At 34.0% G+C, this 26,227-nt stretch overlaps 1 protein-coding gene across 1 annotated transcript; it reads left to right on the plus strand.

Moving 5' to 3' along the window:
* The first annotated feature begins 129 nt into the window (after positions 1 to 129).
* LOC105331781 (glutathione hydrolase-like YwrD proenzyme) lies at positions 130 to 25,176 on the plus strand. Its single transcript, XM_034455807.2, has 11 exons — positions 130 to 266; positions 1,686 to 1,839; positions 4,638 to 4,794; positions 6,976 to 7,066; positions 7,987 to 8,102; positions 8,986 to 9,226; positions 11,953 to 12,124; positions 13,324 to 13,483; positions 15,628 to 15,736; positions 18,844 to 18,988; positions 24,155 to 25,176. The coding sequence occupies exons 1-11, from the start codon at positions 173 to 175 to the stop codon at positions 24,399 to 24,401; spliced, it is 1,686 nt and encodes a 561-aa protein (XP_034311698.2). The 5' UTR covers positions 130 to 172; the 3' UTR covers positions 24,402 to 25,176.
* Positions 25,177 to 26,227: the final 1,051 nt, after the last annotated feature.

A 26,227-nucleotide genomic window follows, 5' to 3' on the forward strand; every position in this document is an offset into this window, starting at 1 on the left:
AATTTGATATATACACGATAAACTCATAAAAGTATAATATGCGTGTGGAGTCAGGTCTATAATAAGACAATTTAACATTGAATATTTTAAATATGATTTTTATTATAAAAAAAATCGACCCAGCCGTGTTGCATTAAAGTTCGGGATCGTACTTCAAGTATTACAAGAGACGATGCATGTCGAATACAACTCTAGAAGATCATGTGTTGTGTGCACGAAGGGCTGCGTGGCAAGTAGTCAGCATTTAGCATCACAAATTGGAATAGGTAAGCTGTAGTTTAATGTAATTCGAAGTAGTTATAAACCATAAAATTATTATTAAAATCTGAAAGTAGTTTGGACTTAGTCCGGGATTAATCATTTTTTGGATATCGACTCCGACTTGTAGTCGAAACGGCCAATATTTTTCATAAATTAATACTTTTAAACACAGATCACAGGGGCTAGTCACGAAGTTTTTCAACCTTTTATATCTCCCACCTCTATACAATAAAATTGATTGTTGAAAAACTTAGTGACTAGCCCTTGTGCACAGATTTGTAATCAATGAAAAGAAATTATTGTTTTACTTATGATCTAATAATCATTTTATGATGTCACATAACTTGATAAGTAACATTTTTATTTGTTTAGCCATTTAAATAGTGTAAATATGAAAATATTTATCAACTGAAGGAAACTTTAACATTCTTACAGCATGTGGGTGTCTAACAAGGAATGTTAGTGTGCAATCATGAATATTTAAATAAATAAAAACTTACATGTGTACCTACTGTCCTATTATTTATGATTAATATCAAAACCAAAGAGAAATACACATGTACTATGAAAAGTTGTTTGAAATTAAATCTTCTAAACACAAAATTTTTAGAATATTCAGCTGTCATTTAGACACTATAGAGCAGATAATTCTGGATCCTTATTGGTAAGGGAATTTTGATATTGTGAAAATAAAAAGCAAACCCCATTTCAAAACTGAGATAATAATGAAACGATATAAAAAGGGTGCGTGACTTAAAAACTCTTCTTCTCAAGAACTTTTGCACCAGAAATGCCAATATTTATACCAAAAGCTTTTATATATACCGGTAGTTAAGATTCTAAATTTTTAAACCATGACCCCCTAATCAATACTGGGGCCCTAAGAGGAATTCAGAGTTAAACATTGAGATATATATAGAGAGAAAATGTAAAAAAAAATCTTCGAAATTATCAATGGTACAGTTTATGATATTACTATGCAAACATCCATTGTGTAGATTCTAAATTGTCAATAAATGATCAATGAACCACTAATAAATACAGGGACCCAAAAAGGGGTTCAAAGTTCAACATATAAATATTTGACCGAAAAAATGTTTAGGCAAATTTCTGAAGAACTACAATGTTTTAAACCATGTAGTGACTGATACCAAAAGACTATAATTATTTTATTATAATAAACCAAATTCTAATTCTCCTGAAGAGAATAGCAAAAAAATATTTTATGAATTCATAATGGATACAGGTTGATTTCGATATTGTTACATCACAATGTCTCACATGCCAAAACAGTATTTTGTCATAAAAATTAATTTTTAGTATAATAATGAGGTTTTATAAATTTTTTGCTTTTTTATGTTTAATGAGATTTCGCCTGTGTAGTAATGAAATTAAGATTATTTGTTTTAACCATCCTCTGGTAGATATTCTGAAAGCTGGTGGAAATGCAGCCGATGCAGCTGTTGCCATGGCAGCCACCCTGAATGTGACCGAGCCCTGCTCAACTGGAATCGGAGGCGACGCCTTCTGTCTGTTTTATGATGCCAAAAGGAGGAAGGTTGAGTGTGTGAATGGAAGGTACATGTCAATATTTCTTATCACAATGACACATGTTATATGTTACAGGTACTTAGCATTGGTTACCCTGCAATCCTTGACAAAGGCTTACCTCAGCTGGGATGAAATCATTACCGAATACATACCGGTATATTGTTGGTAACTCACAGACACATGTACATGTACTGTGCTTTATGAGTCTTGGTAAAATGGGTAGGCAAACCCGGGCCGGGGCAAAATAAAAGCCGGGGCAGATCGATATTTTTCAATTTTCTTTTTTAATAATCAATCAATCTCATTGAAATTTTCAGGATACGTTACTAATCGATATAACTGTATTCTCTGTAAATATTTCTGCACAACAATGTGTATTTAGAAATTTATCGACGATTGTTGATTTCCAAGTTGGTAAAATGGGTAGGCAAACCCGGGTCGACATTTTACGGTTTTGTGGACTTATTTAAGATAAAACTGAACATTTCAGTGCAATCACGTTTAATTCCGGTAAAACATATGAAATACAAATAAGAAATAGGCATTTATTGAGCGGGAAGCAATAATTCTGCGATTAATTACAGTTTTGAAGAAAAACCAGGTCACTAAAACCGGATCCGATCACCCGGGACAAACTTGATAATTCCGTAATAGTTGCGTGTCTATGAATCCCACATGAATATTATTTATGTTTTATTAATGTTACTTTTCATTACAATAATTCACATTATATTAGAGAATAAAGATTACAGATATTGTGCCTATTTTTATATTATATATATAGTGCTTGTAAGATATAGTTTTTTTTTGAATAGGCAAACTGAATCTGGGCCCTGGTAGGGCATCGTGGTTATACAATAAGAAAAGTACTTGCTTACAAAATAAAAAAAAAATAAACATAAACCAAAAAAACAATAAACAAAAAAAAAAAAAATTTACTACAAAAAACCAATCAGCATTGGTATTCGTTTATATTATCACAGCTCTTTAAAATAATTAGTGCTATATAATATTTAATAACTCCTATTGGTTAGGGTATGAGCTGTGCATATCACTATATTTATGATAGCTAAGTTAACATCCTCATAATTTCGTAATTTTTTAGTTTGTCCCGGGCGATCGGATCCGGTTTTAATGACCCGGTTTTTCTTAAAAACTATATTATCTATTGAAGAATTATTACTTTCCGTTCAATAAATGACTATTTCTTATTAGTATTTGATATGTTTTACCAGAATTAACCGTAAAATGTTCAGTTTTTTCTAAAATAAGTCCACAAAACCGTAAAATGTCGACCCCGGTTTGCCTACCCATTTTACCAACTTGAAAATCAACAATCGTCGATAAATTTCTAAATACACATTGTTTTGCAGAAATATTTACAGCGAATACAGTTATATCGATTAATAACATATCCTGAAAATTTCAATTAGAATGGTTGATTATTAAAAAAGTAAATTGAAAAACATTGATCTGCCCCGGCTTTTATTTTGCCCCGGCCCGGGTTTGCCTAACCATTTTACCAAGACTCGTGCTTTATGCTAAAATAAAAATGGTCATCCCAAGTAAATTATATTGCTTGTAATTGCAATTCTTGGTTGTCTATGCATCATTTGCCAAGTGCAAGAGTATGTCTCCCAAATTTCTGAAAATCATGACCACAAGAGAAATCTGATGATAGTATGGGGCTGAAATAGTATTTCATGCAGTTATAAATTAGGGCATGTATTCTTTGAAATAAACTTATTAAATTGTAGCATCGTCATAGTCAGCAAGGTTGCTCGATTCACTAAAGGACTACATTTGATGTGGTCCATTATCTGCTCCCCATTTTAAGTAATTTTAAATAGTATCGTATCAAAATCAATTCTTTATAAAACATTATGTACAGAGGGTTGTCTAATAACATATTTATCTTGATATTAGTCATCATTATTTAATAGCTGTTCATCCATGATGTCACTTATATTGGTTTCTTCCTGCAATTTTGCAAACTAAGAAAAATATTATAATTTTTCCTTCATATTTTGTCTTTGGAAGTATGGAGTGCCGATCTGCTCAAGTACGATTTGTACCTGTCATGATTTGTTCATTTAGATACACACATCATGGTTAAAAATGGTACTTGAGCAAGTATGCACTCTATGTTACCCAGTCGAAAAACAGTAGGAAAAGGCCCATATTTTGCTCCAAATACTAGGCACATGTCCAATGTGTTTCTGCTTCTGTCAAGTATTTAACTAGATGCTGTTCAATAAAAAAATCTCTTTTGAAAGAACAGTGCAGAACAAAAAGAAAATTACGGGATCCTTTGTATTAAAGGCAAAAATGTTTTCAGGTTTATTACTGGATTTGTATAATGTGCAACATATCAGCTGCTGTTCTTGTGAACAATGATGATTAATTTAATTGTTAAATATGTTTTGTGTAATAATCTTGCCCAGTGAATGAATCATCATGCTGTGATTTCTGAATCATCAATATTTGTGGGCATCAGTCTTCCTGAATTGGATGAAAATACATGTACCAATTTCAAGGAAACATTAAACTGTGAACAGTAATCATAATTAAACAATGTGTTAATGTTTTGATGACTAATGCAGGTTATGAAGAAAAGGATCATTGCAAAAAAATTACATAAGCCACTTACACGAGTAATATATTTTTTCTGCAATATCTTATAACACTCATATCCCTCATGAATCACCAAAGAAAGCATTTTATTTTTAAATTAATGGAACCACAGTATTTTTTTGATGCTGAAAATAATGATATTTTTTGGTTTGTTTACACCTTTATGACCACTGGCCCCTGGTGTTTTACAGTGGGAGGGCTCCGTCCAAGCTGACCCTGGACCTGCTTCATCAACAAGGCTACTCCACCTACAAACCCTACCCCGACCAAACCCACGGACACTCAGTGACTGTCCCAGGGGCACCTGCTGCATGGGTGGACACAGTGGAAAAGTTTGGAAGTGGAAAGGTTTGGAGTTTACATCATTCAATCTATGAAAACAAGAAGTTTTTTTAACTAAGTCTGTAAATTTAGTACAAACACGGATGTAGCAAAATCACAGATAAAGTGAAGTTTCGTTGAGTCTTTAGCAATTTTTTAAAGTTTTTGACAAATTCTTGTGAAAGTTTTGACATAATGAACTGGATTATTATGAACTTGTGGATATAGGAAACCAATTTTGAGTCCCACAGAAATGAAAATTAATGAAATTTACATCTTTCAGAACAAATTATCTGTATTTGTTAAAACTTAGCAGTACTTACTGACATAATTGTTTAAATGAATTAATTTACACATATATTTTTCACTGTAAACTACAAAGCCTAGCAAATTAAAATAAAAAAATGAAATGAATTGTTGTGTCATATAAATCTCGATGTCATATCTGAAATAAAGAGTAGTGATACGTCACAATGAAAATATGTGAGTTATCTCAACCTCACCTTCAATAAACCACAGGGTTATGCAAAAATTCCCGATGATTTTTTTAGCACATTCTCCCATAAAATAAAAGAATGTTTGAAAAAGGCGTTGTTATTACATTACTAAAGAATACATCGTCAATTGGAACATGCAGTAAAGTACATGTATCTCATTAGTTTTGATAAAAATAATTTTACTCAAAATTGAAATAAGAGGCATTCACTTATTCAAATTCAAAGATCTACGATAGACAACCTTGACATGTTTGTGATCTAACAGGTGCGCAGGCACAAGTACCTAAGCCACATGCAGTGAGGCATGACTAATCCTGCATGTCTGGCGAGATCTCTCTGTAAATTTCAAAGTGATTAGGTGGTTTAGAATGTTTATAAACTCTACCCTTGAGTGTCTAGCACATGAAAAAGGTGTGAAACTCAATCCCAATATGCAATTTTCCCCTTCTATATATAGTAAAACTGGTTTAGTACGAACACGGATATAGCGAATTCTCAAATATAGCAAAGTTTTTTGAGTCCCTGGTAAAATTTTTAACAAATCTTTTCTAAATTATATGGTTATAACGAATTCAGATATAACGAATTTACGGATATAGCGAACTCGTATTGAGTCCTGTAAAGGTGAATAAAAACGAAATTTAACACTTTTATAACGAATTTTTAAGCAGATTAAAAAAGTAAGCACAGCCATTCAACATAATAGTTAGAAGGAATTTATTTTCATATTAATTTTTTCAACTCACAATCTGATTATTGAAGGTATCAAAGTAAGTATTCTTATTCTAAGCCTCAATTAGCAAAAATTATTGTCTGATGAAAGAAAACGTGTATATAGTGAATTCGCTATAGTTATTATTAAGAATTCGTTAAATGAATATGATGAATTACGGATATAACAAAGTATATCCATTGGTCTCCATGAATTCTCTATAACCGAGTTTTACTGTAGCCCCTCCTAAGCTAGGATAATAACTGAGTAATAATATACATTAAATACCATCTTAGTCAGGGATATGAAACATACATGGAACAGCCATATTAACATGTTATTTAGTTCGCTTCCTTGTCTGAAAGCACAGTGCTGGAAACTTTGTTTGGAAAATCTTTTTTAATAACAAATAGATGTGATTTATTGATTATTTTTCATTAGTGCATATCAAATTGGTTATGTAAGTTTGAACGTTTCATTTGATTTTACAATGATACTTAAAACACATGATGATGTTTATATTGATTTTGTGCTATTGGTGCATGAATTAGCTAAGTGTATTATTAAGAACAGAAAATTTAATGTCGCATATTTCCACTGCAAACATAATAGGAAACATACAATGATGTAAATATTAAAACCTGAGATGTATTTACTGAGTTATAAAAGATATTTTTGGAATTAACTAATGATGTTCACAATCACGGAGACTATAATCTTTCCCATAGACCTTAATTTGTACATTAACACACATACACATAGTAAGGATGCTTTATTCCCTCCACATCAAGTTGGACAATTTTAAGATGATGATTGCAGAAAACTCATCAGGTTATGTATTTTTTCTGCAATGGTGCCACCTTCAAAAACTGCATGAATCACCAAAGACAGCATTTTAAATATTGTTTAAATACACACACAGTACACTGATTAATTTTATAGACCCAAGCATAATCATTTAGAGATTTTTGGTCTATCTAGTAATGTTGTCTATTTCAGCTGTCTATGCTGGAAGTTCTACGCCCAGCCATTGAGTTAGCAGAGACTGGCTTCCCTGTGCAGCAGATAGCAGCCTCATTCTGGAATAAAGGTAGGGACAGCATGCAGAGTGTTGTGTAGCAATATCAAATGCAAAACTACTCACTGTATTTGCATTGTTTTTACACCACATTCCGAAGGAGAAGGGGGTATACTGTTTTACCCTTGTGTGTCTGTCTGTCCATCTGTCTGTCTGTCTGGCTGTCTGTCCGTAACAAAAATTTTCCTCAAAGATTTCTCAGCAGTTTTTTATCGCACATGCTTGAAATTTTAACACATTATTTGTTTAGGCATGCCTTAATGTGGGATATATTTTTGTACCAATCGAATGCCAACTTTCTGTTAAATGTCAATTTTGCTTAGTTTGCATATTCACATGATCAGAGCAGGGGACTATCACTAGTGAGCATTGGCTCACAGATATCTTGTTATGAAAGGTTGAAGCCTCTAATTCTTAATCTAAGTCAAAAATGGAATCATTAATACCTAACTAAACGTTTTTGACATTTACATGTAATCACATGATATTTTTGTTTCTTGGGGCTTCGACCTCAAAGTATTACATTTCAGTGATTGAAATCTACTTAAGGTGGTATGGGGCACATGTCAGTATTAGCCTGGATAAAATTACATTATAATCAAATTGCTCTCACCAGTTAAGAATTTCAAAATTTCAAAATTTTATAACATTTGACCAAAAAAAAGTTTTAAAAATTTTCAGAAAGGTTAAAAAAAATTTGATCAGAAGTACATTACAATATGGAGGTGTCCCAAACTATCCTAAATATGGTTTGAAACAATCAAATATAAACTCTCAGAATTAATTTAGATGTTGCTATTAAGGAGAATATGGTTTTTACAAAGGTCCCATACTACCCTAAATATGGTTTGAAACAATCAAATATAAACTCTCAGAATTAATTTAGATGTTGCTATTAAGGAGAATATGGTTTTTACAAAGGATCTTTTCAGGTTCTCATCTTCTGTCGGATCCCAACAACTACTATGGGAAAGACATGTTATTGAATGGACGAGCGCCGCGGCACGGAGAAGTTGTCAGACTACCTCTGCTGGCTAATACATTTAAGGTTGGTAGAAAATTGGAATAAAAATGACAATGGATGTCTGCAGAGTTATGTGTATTCTATTGCAAAGTCAATCAGCCATAATCATGATAAACAATGCAATTATTTGTTTACTTTGTATCAAAAGTAATTAAGCCAGGCTATGATTTCAAATCCTGTAGACATCAATATCTGACTGAAGATAGTCATGAAAACTATATACAGAGAAATTGAGTTATTCTATGGATTAATATGAAACTTATATATAGTGAAATTTAGTTATTCAATCCATTAATATATAACACGTACAATCCAAATCAAAAAAAGGAAAATCAAAGTTTCCATAGTCAACGTTGCAATGTTGACAATGTCGACGATTTTTAATGGCAAAGAAATATCAGCAATATTGACAATGTAAAATCGATATCGTATCAATATTGTATACAATGCGATTTTGACGATATCGAAAAAGAGATATGTATTGGACATGAATGAGCACAGTTGTTTTCAGCAATAATTCATGAACACATACCAATGCCTCACAAATTAAGGCAATAAAGCTATTTATAGTTATCTAAAATAGATAAACATGATGAACAAAAATCAAAAGAATATAATTTGAAATAGTTTTATCAAAATTATTTTTTAGCTGCCCAGGTGTAGATGTTTCTGCACATTGATGATTCAAGCTGTTCAAATTATACAGGGAAAGTTAATTGTTCTGAACAATCTTTACCTAACTGGTTAGATTTACATAAGTTTTTTCCATTTTGTATTTTCCATATGTTGTATAAGAATTAGTGTTTATAACTTTGATAACAGATTCTATAAAGAACAAAACACTACTTAAACTTATAGCATTAATGATTAATTAGATTCATTAAAATTTTTTATTTTCTATCTAAAGGAACTTGGAACCCATGGTAAAGCTGGTTTTTACAGTGGTAGATTGGCTAAAGCCATAGCTGAAGTGGTGCAGCAGCATGGTGGTGTCATGACAACAGAGGATCTGGCCAGTCATGTGACCACTTTTGAGGACCCAATCAGTGCTGATTACAAAGGTTACCGGGTGTGGGAGGTGCCCCCCAATGGTCAGGGTATCACCACCCTGATGGCTCTAAACGTACTGGAGGGCATGGATTTAAAAGGTGGGTTGTGCCAATTTGCATATCATCATTTCACATTATTGTGCATGGACAGTGAATACTCAGACCTGTGTATCATGGTCCAGAGTTTGTTGTTTGTGCAGGGAAAGTGTTTTATAGATAAGTGAATTGTTTAAAAATTTGAACAGTAAATATTTATAGGGATGGCATACTGTTAACGTATTATATTTTGCGTGTACCATATTTGGCGGAATTTAGTTTTTGAACAAGTTGGCGTATTTTGAATGTAACCATTCATATACATTTATGCATGGCATTTAGCGATGTACTTGATTTAGCGGAAGCCGCATTCCGCCAAAAGCACTTAGGCCTTAATAGAATACAAAGCCAAATGTAGTACGTTTACAGTATATCATGATTAAAGGGCTTTTATGATGTCTGAACAAAAGCTCATGATTTCTAAGTAGATGTTAAGTGAAATGTTAGTTACTACAGACCAAAAATTGAAAATGTTAAATCTGAGTAAATACAAGGGCATTTTAAAATGAATAATGCGATGTATGTGAGCTGTAAATGATTAAGGTGGAATAACACATCATCAAAAAATGGCTGACCTCTGATCGAAACGACATTTTGTCATATTAAAAGGATTTTAGCAACGGCAACATGTACCTACTTCATAGCCGGGTGGTTAAAGTGTTGGGCTTGTGATCCGTACTTCCCGAGTTCTAATCTACTGGGAGCTTTTGCTATTACTTACCGAATTGAAATTTTCAGATATTCATTTTTTATCCCCAAACTGCAAATTGTTCACTTATTTGACATATGTGCTGTTTATTTATCATAATATCTTTCATAATTAAATAATTTACTGTTAATTTGAGTGACTTTTTCCATGTGTGTTATTCCACCGTAATGTCAAAATTTTAATTAGCAGACATAAATGGTGATAAATGAATAATTTTAAGAGTGTTGCTGTGGTGACATTTTAGTTTTTTACACTGCATGCAAATCATCATAGAAATTTTGTATTTATTGTTTGTGCAGCAAAAAAAAAAATATGGATATTATAGTTAAGAACTTTAAAAAATAGTTTCTACCCTTTTTCATAAGTAGAAGATAATACTTTGAAATCATTTGAAGGTAAAGACCTAACATTTGAAACTATCAAATGAAAAAGAGTTAAGCAGAAAGGAAAGCTGTTGCCAAGGAGATTTTTAATGATTTTTTTCTCATTTATTTTCACTAGTGAATAGATTTTAACAGCAAGAGGATGTTTAGGGTGATCCAGCAATGTTAAGTCTTAATGAATATAAAGGTTAAACACTTTTGAACAAAAAGCAAGAATTAGTGGTACTAATTTTTGTACAATCCTACAATAGCAATTATGTTTATATGATTCAAATATGCACTAAAAACGCATTAATAATTTTTATTGATTAACCATCTTGGTGTTAAAAAAAGTTAAAGATTAACATGCCTTTTTGACTTTCTAAAGGTTTGAAATTTTGCAGATTTGTTATTTTGGAGTTTGAAAATTTAAAAAGTTACATTTTCAAAACACTCATATTTTATGATAATCTTGTTATAAAAGTCTTTGGACCTTGATTTATCATGCAATATTTTGATATGATTTAAAACTAACCAATTGGAACATTATCTCCACAAAGTTCTTTTAGGATTAATTTCTTCATATTATTTTAATTTAGAAAACCCTTCATAACCAAAACAGTTGGGTAAAGATATGAAACCAAAATAATTATAATACATCTGTACATAATTAATCTAGCAACAAAAAGTCAATCAACACTCATTTTACAGATCTAAATCTTAAATCTTAGCAGGGGTTTGAAATTAAATGAGACAATTGCTAAGCAGTCATAAACAGTATCATAAATTAAAAGTGCAGGGTATACATGTATGTCCTCTGAATGTGAAAGAACCATTTGATTAATTAAAAAAATTAAAATTACAATGTACATGTGTGTGATTTAACATGGCTTACATGTACATCACTTCTGAAGCAGCAATAACAGAAGAGTTGTCCCGTGGTTTATATGCAAGCCCAGAAGTGTATAACACATGGGATTGCCAATCCAGAAGGCTGGGGCTTCATAATTACAATCCAACAAAGCTTTTTCAGCAGTTTCCAAAATTCAGCATTGGCCAAAATTCCCTGCTTGAAAGCATCTGCTCCACTGAACAGGCATCGGGGCTTTCCTGTCACCGAGAGACAAATTATGATTTTTGCATTTCATCCTTGAACATATGTAATAAACATCTATGAAAAAATTCTGTATGATTTAAAAGTCATTTATCTTACTTTTTTCCATCTTTAGTCAGTCACCCTAGCAACATACAGGTACATGTACCCTTTGTAACCTATTTATGGTGCATGGCTACTTTCTATGTAATTGATTATGAATGTTTGTACTTATAGATTTATTACTGTAATATATTCCACTCTGATATTTCATCTGACATTTTATCAAGAGAGCTTAAACTTTATAGAATCTCTGTAATGATTCCAAAAATGTTTTAACTGTGAAAAACTTCAAACTTAATAGAACACTTATATAATGTTAAACTTTATACATGTAAAAAAGATTACCAAGCTTAGGATATTGATTTCTTGATTTCTATTACATGTGATTTTTTTTTCTAATTAAAAAAAACAATTTGAATCTGTCACAGTGAAAGAGAGATGGTCTATTTCCATTTGCTTTGTATTCCTCTTATTTTAAACTACATGGCGACTCGAATTCCAGGTATGGGACATAACTCTGCCGAGTACCTCCACAGTCTGAGTGAGTCATTTAAGCTGAGTTTCGCAGATACCACCTGGTTCTGTGCCGACATGTCTCAGATTGAAGTCCCTGTTTCTGAACTTCTGTCCAAAGATTATGCAGCTAAGAGAAGATCACAGATCAAACCAGACAGGTGAGCTCTGTGTGATAATTTGCATGACTTAAAAAATGATGCTGTTTATCACAGGATGCCTATAGCAACTTTGCTTATAAAGTTGATAATTAAGGGCACCTGACTGTAGTCTCATATGGAAATTAAGGGACCTTCATGACATAAGACGTTGTTTTAGCCTAATGTGTGACAGGTCACTTATTGAGAATTTCAGGGCAACTAGCTAAAACTACTGTCAATTCATTATGTTAAGATACACTACTCAGCTAATTTTCCTCATCTTGATTATTACGTTTTTTTTTACACAGTTCAATAAAAGAATAGAAGTTGTGCATGTACTGAAAATTACATTTGTTTAATGCAATAACAAGATTGCAATTTGTGGTAAAGATGTTTCGAAATTCAAAATTATATCACATCTACTTAAACTTTGAGGTTTCATTTACATCACATGATTTTGAAAGACAGCAGTTGCTGTTGGAAAATTGGAGGTTATTAAAAAGAAATAAACAGGAAGCAAAAATAATTCATACACAGGATCAAGCACATGACATGACAAATCAAATAAAGTTTCTTAACTCTAAGTGTTAAGAAAATTCTACTTTTGGTACAACCTTTGAACGTTATTTTAAATGAGGCATCTGACGAAGAAGGGAAATTAAATTACTCGGCGGATCTAGATGTTCTTATAATAAAATGATTATTGGTGACACAAGTAGATTGATTATTTTTATCTCTTCTAAGTTTGCACTTGTGCATTGTCTCCATCTCTTTTGATCCTTTTCAAAATGTCAAATCTGTCAAAATGCGTCTTCTTTTCACCCCTTGCTGAGGGCTATTGAACAACAACAAGATACAGAAAACTGAGTGGTTTTGGTGAGAATGAACAAGAAAGCCCCAACAGCAATTTTGAAATACTTGAATGTGATATTTTATGATATGGCAAATATGCATTTCTCAAGAATCTTTTATATTATAAGTCTCCTTGCAGGTTATTATAATAGCACATCTTTTATGACAAAATATGCCTTTAACATACATGTACCTGCAAAATACATTACCACTTAGTCAAGGTTCAGGTGTACCTATGGAAACAAAATTGATCACATGATGAATACCCTTAAATTTTGACGATGCGATATTTTAGTATGCTGTGATAACGAAGCTGAACGTTTATTGTTTTTATCACTGTAAGTGACTGATCCTTCTCGTTTCTGCAGTGTTTTGAGTGACGTACAGCATGGAGGTATCAGTGTTGGGAGTGATACGGTTTATTTCACGACAGCAGACTGTGATGGAAATGCTTGCTCATTCATCAACAGTAACTTCATGGGCTTTGGCACAGGCTTTGTTCCTGAAGGGTGCGGGTTCACACTACAGGTAACAAAACACACTGTGGGTTCACTGTACAGGTAACGTTACAAAACACACTGTGTGTTCACAGTACAGGTAACAAAACACACTGTGTGTTCACTGTACAGGTTACAAAACAGACTGTCGGTTCACAGTACAAGTAACAAAACACACTGCGTGTTCACTATACAGGTAACAAAACACACTGTGGGTTCACATGACAAGTAACAAAACACACTGTGTGTTCACACTACAGGTAACAAAACAAACTGTGGGTTCACACTACAGGTAACAAAACACACTGTGTGTTCACACTACAGGTAACAAAACACACTGTGTGTTCATACTACAGGTAACAAAACACACTGTGTTCACACAACAGGAAACAAAACACACTGTGCGCTCACACTACAGGTAACAAAATACACTGTGGGTTCACACTACAGGTAACAAAACACACTGTGGGTTCACACTACAGGTAACAAAATACACTGTGCGTTCACACTACAGGAAACAAAACACCTTGTGGGTTCACACTACAGGTAACAAAACACACTTTAGGTTCACAGTACAGGTAACAAAACACACTGTTGGTTCACATGACAGGTAACAAAACACACTGTGTGTTCACACTACAGGTAACAAAACACACTGTGGGTTCACAGTAAAGGTAACAAAACACACTGTGTGTTCACACTACAGGTAACAGAACACACTCTGGGTTCACCGTAAAGGTTACAAAACACACTCTGGGTTCACATGACAGGTAACAAAACACACTGTGGGTTCACATGACAGGTAACAAAACACACTGTGTGTTCATAGTACAGGTAACAACACACTGTGGGTTCACACTACAGGTAACAAAACACACTGTGGGTTCACAGTACAGGTAACAAAACACACTGTGAGTTCACACGACAGGAAAAAAACACACTGTGGGTTAACTGTACAGGTAAGAAAACACACTGTGGGTTCACAGTACTGGTAACAAAACACACTGTGGGTTCACATGACAGGTAACAAAACACACTGTGGGTTCACGTGACAGGTAACAAAACACACTGTGTGTTCATAGTACAGGTAACAAAACACACTGTGGGTTCACAGTAAAGGTAACAGAACACACTGTGTGTTCATACTACAGGTAACAAAACACACTGTGGGTTCACAGTACAGGTAACAAAACACACTGTGCGTTCACACTACAGGTAACAAAATACACTGTGGGTTCACATGACAGGTAACAAAACACACTGTGTGTTCACAGTACAGGTAACAAAACACACTGTAGGTTCACATGACAGGTAACAAAACACACTGTGGGTTCACACGACAGGTAACAACACACCATGTGGGTTCACACGACAGGTAACAAAACAAACTGTGGGTTCACACTCAGGTAACAAAACACACTGTGTGTTCACACAACAGGTAACAAAACACACTGTGTGTTCACACGACAGATAACAAAACACACTGTGTGTTCACAGTACAGGTAACAAAACACACTGTGGGTTCACATGACAAGTAACAAAACATACTGTGGGTTCACACAACAGGAAACAAAACACACTGTGTGTTCACACTACAGGTAACAGAACACACTCTGGGTTCACCGTAAAGGTAACAAAACACACAGTGGGTTCACATGACAGGTAACAAAACACACTGTGGGTTCACAGTACAGGTAACAAAACATACTGTGGGTTCACAGTACAGGTAACAAAACACCTTGTGGGTTCACACTACAGGTAACAAAACACACTGTGGGTTCACACGACAGGTAACAAAAACACCTTATGTGTTAACACTACAGGTAACAAAATACTGAATACCTTTTGGATTTCCACTTTAGGTAACAGATACTTGTGTACGGTGTAGGTTCATACCTTGTTCAGCTTCCTCATCCTTTAAACATATATTGTTTTGAAGTGTTTCCTGAATTATGGTTTATCTGTTCTCTTAAAGAATTTTTATATTTTTTTCTAAAGTATTGCCAAATGGTAAAATTGAAATGAATGTTAATGAAATCAGGGGAGGCACCACTGAATTTACAAAAAAAGTAATACTAGGTATATTGATAAACAATAAAGTTTATTACTTCTGTACTTCCGATGCCTCTGAAAAGTCACACATTGCCCCAACTGTCATCTAAAGATTATTTTCAGAATAGAGGTTGTGGATTTTCTTTGGACCCCAAACACCCGAATGTTGTAGCTCCAAACAAACGGCCTTTCCACACCATCATACCTGGAATGGTGACTGATGCTGAGACCAGTTAGTACTATTTGCTGATATATCCATATTACCTGAAAAATTAAATCAATGGAATACAATTTTTAGCTCACCGAGACGAAGTCAAGGAGAGCTTATGCTATACCCTCGGCGGTGGCGTCGGCGTCGGCGTCGGCGTCGGCGTCCGGACCTGGTTAAAGTTTTTGTTGCAGGTCCTGTATCTAAGCTATTACTTGTCCTGTCTTCACCAAACTTGCATGGATGATGCATCTGGACCTACTTATGGACTTGAAAGACTTGGATGCTGAATCTGGGTCCTAAATTTCAGATGCTGGAGGAGGTTAAGGTTGTTGGACCAGGTTAAAGTTTTTGTTGCAGGTGCCCTTTGATAGCAATATCTTAGTTACTGCTGGTCCGTACTTCACCAAACTTGCATGGATGGTGTGTCTTATGATACTGATGCACCAGACAGGTTTGAGTGCTGAATCTGAGCTATAGGTTGCGGATGCTGGAGGAGGTTAAGGTTTTTGGAGCAGGTTAAAGTTTTTGTTGCAGGTGCCCATTGATAGCAATATCTAAGTTACTACTGGTCCTAACTTCACCAAACTTGTATGAATGATGCGTCTTATGATACTAATGCACCTGACAAGCTTGAATGCTGAATATGAGCAATAGGTTTCGGATGCTGGAAGAGGTTAAGGTTTTTAGAGCTGGTTAAAGTTTTTGTTGCAGTTGCCCTCTGATGATTATATCATAGTTACTACTGGTCCTAACTTCACCAAACTTGTATGGATGGTGCGTCTTATGATACTGATGCACCTGACAAGCTTGAATGCTGAATCTGAGCAATAGGTTTCGGATGCTGGAGGAGGTTAAGGTTTTTAAAGCTGGTTAAATAAAGTTTTTGAAACAGGTGCCCTCTGATGATGATATCTTAGTTATTACTTGTCCTTACTTCACCAGACTTCCATGGATGGTGTGTCTTATGATACTGATGCACCTGACAGGCTTGAATGCTGAGTGTGAGCCATAGGTTTCGGATGCTGGATAAAGTTAAGTTTTTTGGAACAGGTCACAAGTTTAATAGATGATAGTACTATTTCAAACTTGCATAGTTGATTTAACTGTAATATGAATGAATCGCAGAGGTAACTTCAGATGCAGAGCTTGATCTCCATTATCAAGGATGCTAAAAAATAAATCTTAGTTATTACAGGTCCTAACTTCACCAAATTTGAATGTATGGTGTGTCTTATGATACAGATGCACCTGACAGGCATGGATGCTGAATCTGAGCTATAGGTTGCTGATGCTGGAGGAAGTAAAGGTTTTAATTGCTAGTGCCCTCTGATGATGATATCTTAGTTATTACTGGTCCAAACTTCACCAAACTTGCATGGATGATGCGTCTTATGATACCAATGCACCTGATGGGCTTGAATGCTGAATCTCAGCCATAGGTTTCGGATGCTGGATGAGGTTTAGTTTTTTGGAACAGGTCACATGTTTTATAGATGAAAGCTTGCATAGTTGATTTAACTTTATTATAAATTAAACGCAGAGGTTGCTTCAGATGCAGAGCCTGATCTCCATTATCAAGGATGCTAAAGAAATCTCCTACCTCACTCAAACCAGCTTGATAGATAGATTTGTTTGTTGATAAATGATATAACATGATTCCTATGATATTGTATGATATGAAACAATATTGTTTGATATGATACAATATGATATCATATGTTATATTATAAAAAGTTATACGATATGATATGATATTGTATCAATTTTTTTGATATTTTATGATATGATATTGTATTATGATATTGTTATGTATAGTATTGTATATTATGATACAATATTGTATAATATTATATTGTGTTTTTAATTTATTATTTTATTACATGGTACAATTACATAAGATATTGCAAAATATTAAATTGTATCCTATGATACAATATTGTATATTCTATAATATTGTATCATACAATATTGTATAATATGATATTGGTTTCAGTAATATAGAATTATATCACATGAAATTGTATTATATGATATTGTAATATTATATAATATTGTATCATACGATATTGTATGATATGATATTGGTTTATATAATATATTATCATATCACATGAAATTGTATTATATGATATTGTAATATATATTATTGTGTCATATGATACTATATGTATAATATAATAATGTATTTTATAATATTTTACTTTATCACATAATATTGTATCATTTAATAAGATACAATGTTGGAATCAAATTATATTGTATTATATGATATAATATCATATAATGTATCAAATATGTTTCAGTGTCACTCAATACAATATCATACTATATTATACAATATAATATCATGTTTCAATGGTATGATGTATTATGTAATATGATATTGTAATATAATACTATATTGTATTATATTTTATGATATTGTATTATGTGATCAAATACAATTAGGTATAACACAATACAATGTCATATCATACGTTACAATATCATATCTCATTATTGTTTATTACGGTATTTTATTGTATTATATGATATATATTATAAATATGACATGATGCAATATTTAATTTTATATCATTGAATTGATTAACATATGAACATACGATTATCATAAAAAAATTTATCAGATGATATACGATATTTTGTCAAAACAGAATCCATGAATATCCAAGATCATAAAGTATGATTTTCATATAAAATGATAAAGGTAGTCTTATGAAGGTGATGTCTCATAAGGGTGATGCTCCGTCTCGGTGAGCTTAGTAATCTATGATTACCTATGTTTTTCTACTGTCTGACAGTATATTAGTGCTTGAATTTCAAGGCTTTGTATATTAGAATCCTGGTATTTTAAAATCGTTGAACGCTTAAAAATATTTTTTAGACATTCATCTATATAAGTTTTAATATGTAATAGTGTCGCATAAATTCATTCAGTTAATCATGTAAAAGTTCTGATCAAAGGAAAAAGAATGGCTTTCGTTCAGTTGAACAATGAAATGTTTATTTGTTCTATTGTTAATTACGTAGTTTTGGACACTGTAAAACAAGAATTTAATCTTTTGTTTTTCCAAATTTATCTACATCTTTCAACCTGTTTCGGTAATTTTGCTGTTACACGTTTTAAGACGACCTTCTGGTCAGTTTCGGTGTGATGGGAGGGTTCATGCAGCCCCAGGGGCAAGTACAGGCTCTTCTTAACATGGTGGAGTTTGGAATGGATCCACAGAAAGCTCTGGACGCTCCTAGACTTTGCGTGGGCGGCTGTTACGGGTAAGTTATCTGTTTAAAGATTGTTAGCTGAACTTTTACTGTTATTGAGCAAGTTAAAGCTTCATGTTATGAATGTCACTCAAGTAACATACATGTACTGTGGTTTCATCAATTTTCGTTGAATACCAATTTTCGTGGATTTCGTTGTTAAGTTGGTCCACGAAATTAAATGTTCATTGAAGTTCAATTTCAACTAACATTCAGTATTGATAGGATCATTGGCCACGAATTTACGTATCCTTGAAACTGTGGTTTTCAGAAAATCCACGAAAATTGATACCCACGAAAATTAATGAAACCACAGTATTGCAATTGGTTCCTCGTCTGTCGTCGTGCGACGTGCGTAGTGTTAACAATTTAACATCTTGAAAACTAGAAGACCTATTGCAACCATGATTGGATTAAAATATCATAAGAATAAAAACAATCTAAATTGTAAAATTTATGACCTTGACACCCCCGGGGCCTCATGAATGGGGCAAAATATGCAACAAAGGCCAAATTTTCAAAAAAAATCAGATGTGGGAAAAAACTAAATGCATGGTCATGATGTCCATGAAACTCTTTACCTAACGTGTAAAATTCATGGTCCCGGGGTCACAGGTTCAGGCCTAAGGGTGGGGCCAATATAGCCATAAAGTGAAAATGTATTAAATCTTAGAAAATCTTGTCTACTCCTATATATATTTTAGAAAAACTAGAAACATGGCTATGATGTCCGTGAGACCTTCCACCAAAATTATACAATTCATGGTCTCTGAGTAAGGGATTTAGTAATAGAAATTAAATCTTATTCTCTACTTCCATATATATTTAAAGATAACTAAATGCATGGTTATAATGTCCAAGAAGCCCTCTACCCGGTTCAGGCCCTAGGTAGGGGCCAATATGGCCAGATTTTGATTAAATCTTTGGAAATCCCCTTCTTTTCTCCCAAGTATATTATAGAAAAACTAAATGTTAAAAACCCGTGAAATTCATGGTTCCTGGGTTAGGGGTTCAGTCCCTTGAGTATGGCTAACATGGCCACAAAGTAAAAAAAAAATATATAACATTGCATATTATTTCTTCTGTTTCTTCACAGTCGTTGGGAGATACTAGTATACTAAATGCATTGTTTTTATGTCCATAATGTCCTCTTCTTTAATTTTAAATTTACCCATGGGGCACGGGGTGAGGTTTTATATTAAGGGGGAGGGGTGACAAAAATTGCCATTTAGTGAATTTTTAAGTCTCTTAAACTATCGGGTAAACTGTTGCCATTGGTGGTGTGTCGTCTGTAAACAATATTACATTTTAAATCTTAAACTTTCTGTGCATCGTATGCTTGTAGTAATTAAGTCTATGCATGTTGTGTGCATTATCATTAATAAAACCGAATATTATGAAATATTGACCATTAAATGCACGCAGCTCTCTTCTTACCATAAGTTGACAACTTTTGGCTCCTAGAGCTCGGGTATTAATTTTCTGACAGGTTCATCTAATAAGGGCTATTGTACTTAGTATACCGTATAGGCCTATGGCCTCCTGTTTTCAAAGATGCTGTTTTTGTATGTTTTAGCTGGGGTAAGTGCATTGTTGATGTCTATTTTGGTGTTATTTTCTTACCAAGCTTTTGTTGATAATCTGGATGTTAAATTTGAGGTTAATGCTGTTTATATACATATAGTGTTTTTTTAGCTCACCTGAGCCAAAGGCTCAAGTGAGCTTTTCTGATCACAATTTGTCCGTTGTCTGTCGTCGTTGGCGTTGTCGTTGTCGTTGTCGTCGTCGTCGTTGTAAACTTTTCACATTTTCATCTTCTTCTCAAGAACCACTGGGCAGATTTCAACCAAATTTGGCACAAAGCACCACTAGGTAAAGGGGATTCAAGTTTGTTCAAATGAAGGGCCACGCCCTTTTTAAAGGGGAGATAATTGAGAATTATTGAAATTTTGTTGGTATTTTTCAAAAATCTTCTTCTCAAAAACTATTAGGCCGGTAAAGCTTAAACTTGTGTGGAGGTATCATCAGGTAGTGTAGATTCAAGTTTGTTCAAATCATGGTCCCCGGGGGTAGGGTGGAGCCACAATTGGGGGATCAAGTTTTACATAGGAATATATAGAGAAAATCTTTAAAAATTTTCTTCTCAAAAACTATCGGGCCAGAAAGATTCAAATTAAAATGGGAGCATCCTCATGTAGTGTAGATTCAAGTTTGTTCAAATCATGGTCCCCGGGGGTAGGGTGGGGCCACAATTGGGGGATCAAGTTTTACATAGGAATATATAGAGAAAATCTTTAAAAATTTTCTTTTCAAAAACTATTAGGCCAGAAAAGCTCAAATTTGAGTGTAAGCATCCTCATGTAATGTAGATTCAAATTTGTTCAAATCATGGTCCCTGGGGGTAGGGTGGGGCCACAATTGGGGGATCAAGTTTTACATTGGAATATATAGATAAAAATCTTTAAAAATTTTCTTCTCAAAAACTATTTGGCTAGAAAAGCTCAACTTTGAGTGGAGGCATCATCAGGTAGTGTTAATTCAAGTTTGTTCAAATCATGGTCCCCGGGGGTAGGGTGGGGCCACAATTGGGGGATCAAGTTTTACATAGGAATATATAGAGAAAATCTTTAAAAATCTTCTTCTCAAAAACTATTAGGCCAGGAAAGCTCAAATTTGAGTGGAAGCATCCTCATGTAGTGTAGATACAAGTTTGTTCAAATCATGGTCCCCGGGGGTAGGGTGGGGTCACAATTGGGGGATCAAGTTTTACATAGGAATATATAGAGAAAATCTTTAAAAATCTTCTTCTCAAAAACTATTTGGCCAGAAAAGCTCAAATTTAAAATGGAAGCATCCTCAGGAAGTGTTGATTCAAATTTTTTCAAATCATGGTCCCCGGGGGTAGGGTGGGGCCACAATTGGGGGATCACGTTTTACATAGGAATATATAGAGAAAATCTTTAAAAAATTTCTTCTCAAAAACTATTAGGCCAGGAAAGCTCAACTTTGCGTGGAGGCATCATCAGGTAGTGTAGATTCAAGTTTGTTCAAATCATGGTCCCCGGGGGTAGGGTGGGGCCACACAATTGGGGGATCAAGTTTTACATAGGAATATATAGGGAAAATCTTTAAAAATCTTCTTCTCAAAAACTGTTTGGCCAGAAAAGCTCAAATTAAAATGGAAGCATCCTCAGGAAGTGAAGATTCATGTTTGTTCAAATCATGGTCCCCGGGGGTAGGGTGGAGCCACAATTGGGGGATCAAGTTTTACATAGGAATATATAGAGAAAATCTTTTAAAAAATTTCTTTTAAAAACTATTAGGCCAGAAAAGCTCAAATTAAAATGGAGGCATCCTCAGGAAGTGAAGATTCATGTTTGTTCAAATCATGGTCCCCGGGGGTAGGGTGGAGCCACAATTGGGGGATCAAGTTTTACATAGGAATATATAGAGAAAAGTTTTTAAAAAATTTCTTTTAAAAACTATTAGGCCAGAAAAGCTCAAATTGAAATGGAGGCATCCTCAGGAAGTGTTGATTCAAGTTTGTTCAAATCATGGTCCCCGGGGGTAGGGTGGGGCCACAATTGGGGGATCAAGTTTTACATAGGAATATATAGAGAAAATCTTGAAATTTTTTTTTCTCAAAAACTATTAGGCCAGGAAAGCTCAACTTTGAGTGGAGGCATCATCAGGTAGTGTAGATTCAAATTTGTTCAAATCATGGTCCCCGGGGGTAGGGTTGGGCCACAATTGGGGGATCAAGTTTTACATAGGAATATATAGAGAAAATTTTTAAAAATTTTCTTCTCAAAACCTATTAGGCCAGAAAAACTCAAATTAAAATGGAAGCATCCTCAGGAAGTGTTGATTCAAGTTTGTTCAAATCATGGTCCCCGGGGGTAGGGTGAGGCCACAATTGTGGGATCAAGTTTTACAATCCTTAAAAATATTCTGGGAAAGTTTTCGGTCCAAAACTCAGTACTTAGTGTGAAAGCACAGGTTATGAGATTAAAGGTCGATTTAAGTTTGATGAAACCATGATTACCTAGAGAATAGTGGGGCCACGAAATGGGGAGGGAGGGGGGGGGGTTATAGGAATAGAGAAAAATCTTCTTACAGGTACAACAACAAAAGGGGCTTTACTAAAAAATAAGAGGTGGATAAAAATTGGCAGATTTTCAATTTTTTTTTAGCAAGATCTACTGTACTCAGTTGTCAAGATATTTTGATACTGTAATGCTAATTTGATCAGAATTAAGGCAATTGTTGCTCAGGTGAGCGATGTGGCCCCTTGGCCTCTTGTTTAATTTCTTTCTGTTTTGTGGTGGATTTGATTGGGGTTGATGATGTTTTGTGGTTGTTATTTGCACGGGCATTTTGTGTGGAGGATCGTTAATGTTATTAGTTTAAATTGGTAAGCATATTTACATTAATGGTGTACATTTAAGCATTGAATCATTATTTTTTGAAAGATGTGGTCTCATAACTGCAACGGTTTGTGCATACAAATTGAATTACGCGTGCCAGCTGGTTATGAAAATTTGTTTGCACACACCGTTGCAGTTATGAGACCACATCTTGCAAAAAATAATGATTCAATACTTATATTTACGTTTTTTAACTTTTATTCCCTTTGCGCAAATATGATTTATTTTCAAAAGTCACTGCCTTATTTAAGAGTAATGCGCCATTAACGGAAGAGCCATTGGAATAGCCGAATCATGCTTACAAAAATAGTGCACAGGGGTTTGATAACTAATAAGAGAATTTTATTTTTCATTCTGTAATTTGATAAATTTACTTTTGGTATACTAAGACATTAATCAATTGAATTAATTTAACTGTTAAAATATTTTTAAATCAAGGATATATTAATCGGCGTAAATATAATATCAGGTCGTGAACCAGTTTGAAGTCGCAAGGAGAGTCGGTCATGTTCTTCGAGAAATACTGAAGGAATACTGAATGTATTCATACGCACCAGATTTGGTGATTGGGTCTTCTGTTTGATGCGTAAATATCACTCAAATAAATCAATGCAATTTAATAGGGGGAAAGAAAGTGAATGTAAATATGTAGTAGTAACTTTCTTGATTTGATGTGTTTTGATGAAAACAGAGGTATCGTGTACGATAACACTAGTTAAATCTTCTTTTGATCTCCAAATGCTGCCTACAGCTATGATAGTTCCTTAATTGGAGTGGAAGAGGGAATATCCCCAGATGTGATAAGGAAACTGAGAAGCATTGGTCACACTGTGGAGGGGCCTGTGACTGGAGAAAATCGCAGTCGATTCGGCAGAGGACAGATAATCACCCGCGGACCAATGTTCAGAGGGCGTGAGGGGAGAAAGGAGTCGCACCCCACACTCTGGGCTGGGTCCGACCCCCGGGCCGATGGTGTTGCTATTGGTTACTGCATATAATATCAACGAACGATGCTGACTACATATACCTGAATCTAATATAAATAATATATAAATATGCAGACTACATTTACCTGGATTTAATACAAAAATTATATACAGAATGTTTCGTTACCTTTCTTTTCTAAATATTACATCAAATTAAAAATGACTAATGTTTAGATTTAAAGGTTTAAACATGCAATATAGCACAGACAATGAATCATTACAATAATTAGTTCTCAGCACATAAGCTCATCAACCCACTGCACGTTAACATCTTCAGTAAATATTGGTTCATTGTTAATGATATCTCTCCGATAAATCCAAATCATTATTGAAAATGTATGCAAACAACTGTAGCTAACCTTGCAAAAAATGGCTGGTATAGCATTTATACATTCATGATAAATATTATGTAAATTATAGACATTAAGAAAAGTTTACATGCAGGAGTTATCTCCATTGTCAGAGTATCATTGTACCTAAATTAGTGGACGATGTTATTGTTTTAGTTGACAGGAAATGAGATTATTTTGCACCTGTTCTTATCATGGTATTAGCAATATCCTGCCCGTGTTTCAATGGAAGCTATGACTATGCTCAGGAATTCTTTTGATGAACAACTATGCAATAAAATTACCTCAAGACTTCAAGACTTAATTTTATTTTACATTGTAGACGCCACCTTTTTTTTTTTACTGATTTATATATTTAAGGTTGATTATATATTGATTTATATATTTTGATTTATATATTTAAGGTTGATTGAAAATAAATTTGTTCTGATAATGTATTAGATGAATTGTTATATTTGCAAAGTACAGTGTAATAAAAAATGCTAAATCCTTTATGGCATAATTAGTAGATATCATTGATGGTGTGTATATATATATATACAGTCGCGTGCCATAAATGAGTTCGCAAAATGGCCGCCGTAACATACTTTTTTCTGTAAGGTAGATTTAAAAAAGAAAATAAAGCCTATTTTCTACGATAACCAGAATCAAAAAATCGTCCGGTGATTCTCCGACTTTTTTATCGATACTGTTTTTGCCGATGTTATTTTTTAAGTTATCTCCCTTTGTTAAACAATTATCGTCTGCAAACCGACATGGCACCCAAGCGGAGAAAAAATAGGGGAAGGCAGAAACAAATCGTCATACAGATGTCAGATAAGGCTAAAATTGTAACTCGAAGTAGGCTAAAAGTTGTTGAAAAAGGGCACCGCTAGATGACCGAATGCCGTTTTAGAGCCCCAAAAAAGAACAGAAAATATGCTTTTAAGAACTGAAAAGCTTGATTTACTGCAAGATCAGAGTCTATGGTGTTGAATAAAACCGTAATCAGACTGCTTCTCATCGGTCGTTGTTCGGCACTTTACAAATCGCCGATAGTTTGTCCAAAAAAAGATAACACGAATTCTATGTCCAATTAAATCGTAAAGGAACACAATATCAACGCAATTTTGGGCATACATAACGTTCAGACATTAATATCATTAAACCGTTGGAAAAATATTGATTACACAAGTACAAAGGTCTAAAAATGAAACCCGCATTTTTTGTGACCTAGGAAGAGTTGTTGTTTACATTTCGAGTAGTCTCCCGTTTTATTCAATACAAAGCCTGTACATCGCTACACCTAAAAAATTCTATGATTATTTCACTCCCAAGGATATAATACACAGTAACATATATGTCTGCTAAGTCATTTTTACTTTGTTGTTATAAATAATTGGTCCAAAAAATTCAGCTGATGACGAGACCTACGTAAACGTCGGCTATTTTGCGAACTCGTTTATGGCCAACCATTGTGTGTGTGTGTGTGTGTGTGTGTGTGTATAT

Source organism: Magallana gigas, chromosome 7 (genome assembly GCF_963853765.1).
Source record: "Magallana gigas chromosome 7, xbMagGiga1.1, whole genome shotgun sequence".
Classification (NCBI taxonomy): Eukaryota; Metazoa; Mollusca; class Bivalvia; order Ostreida; family Ostreidae; genus Magallana; species Magallana gigas.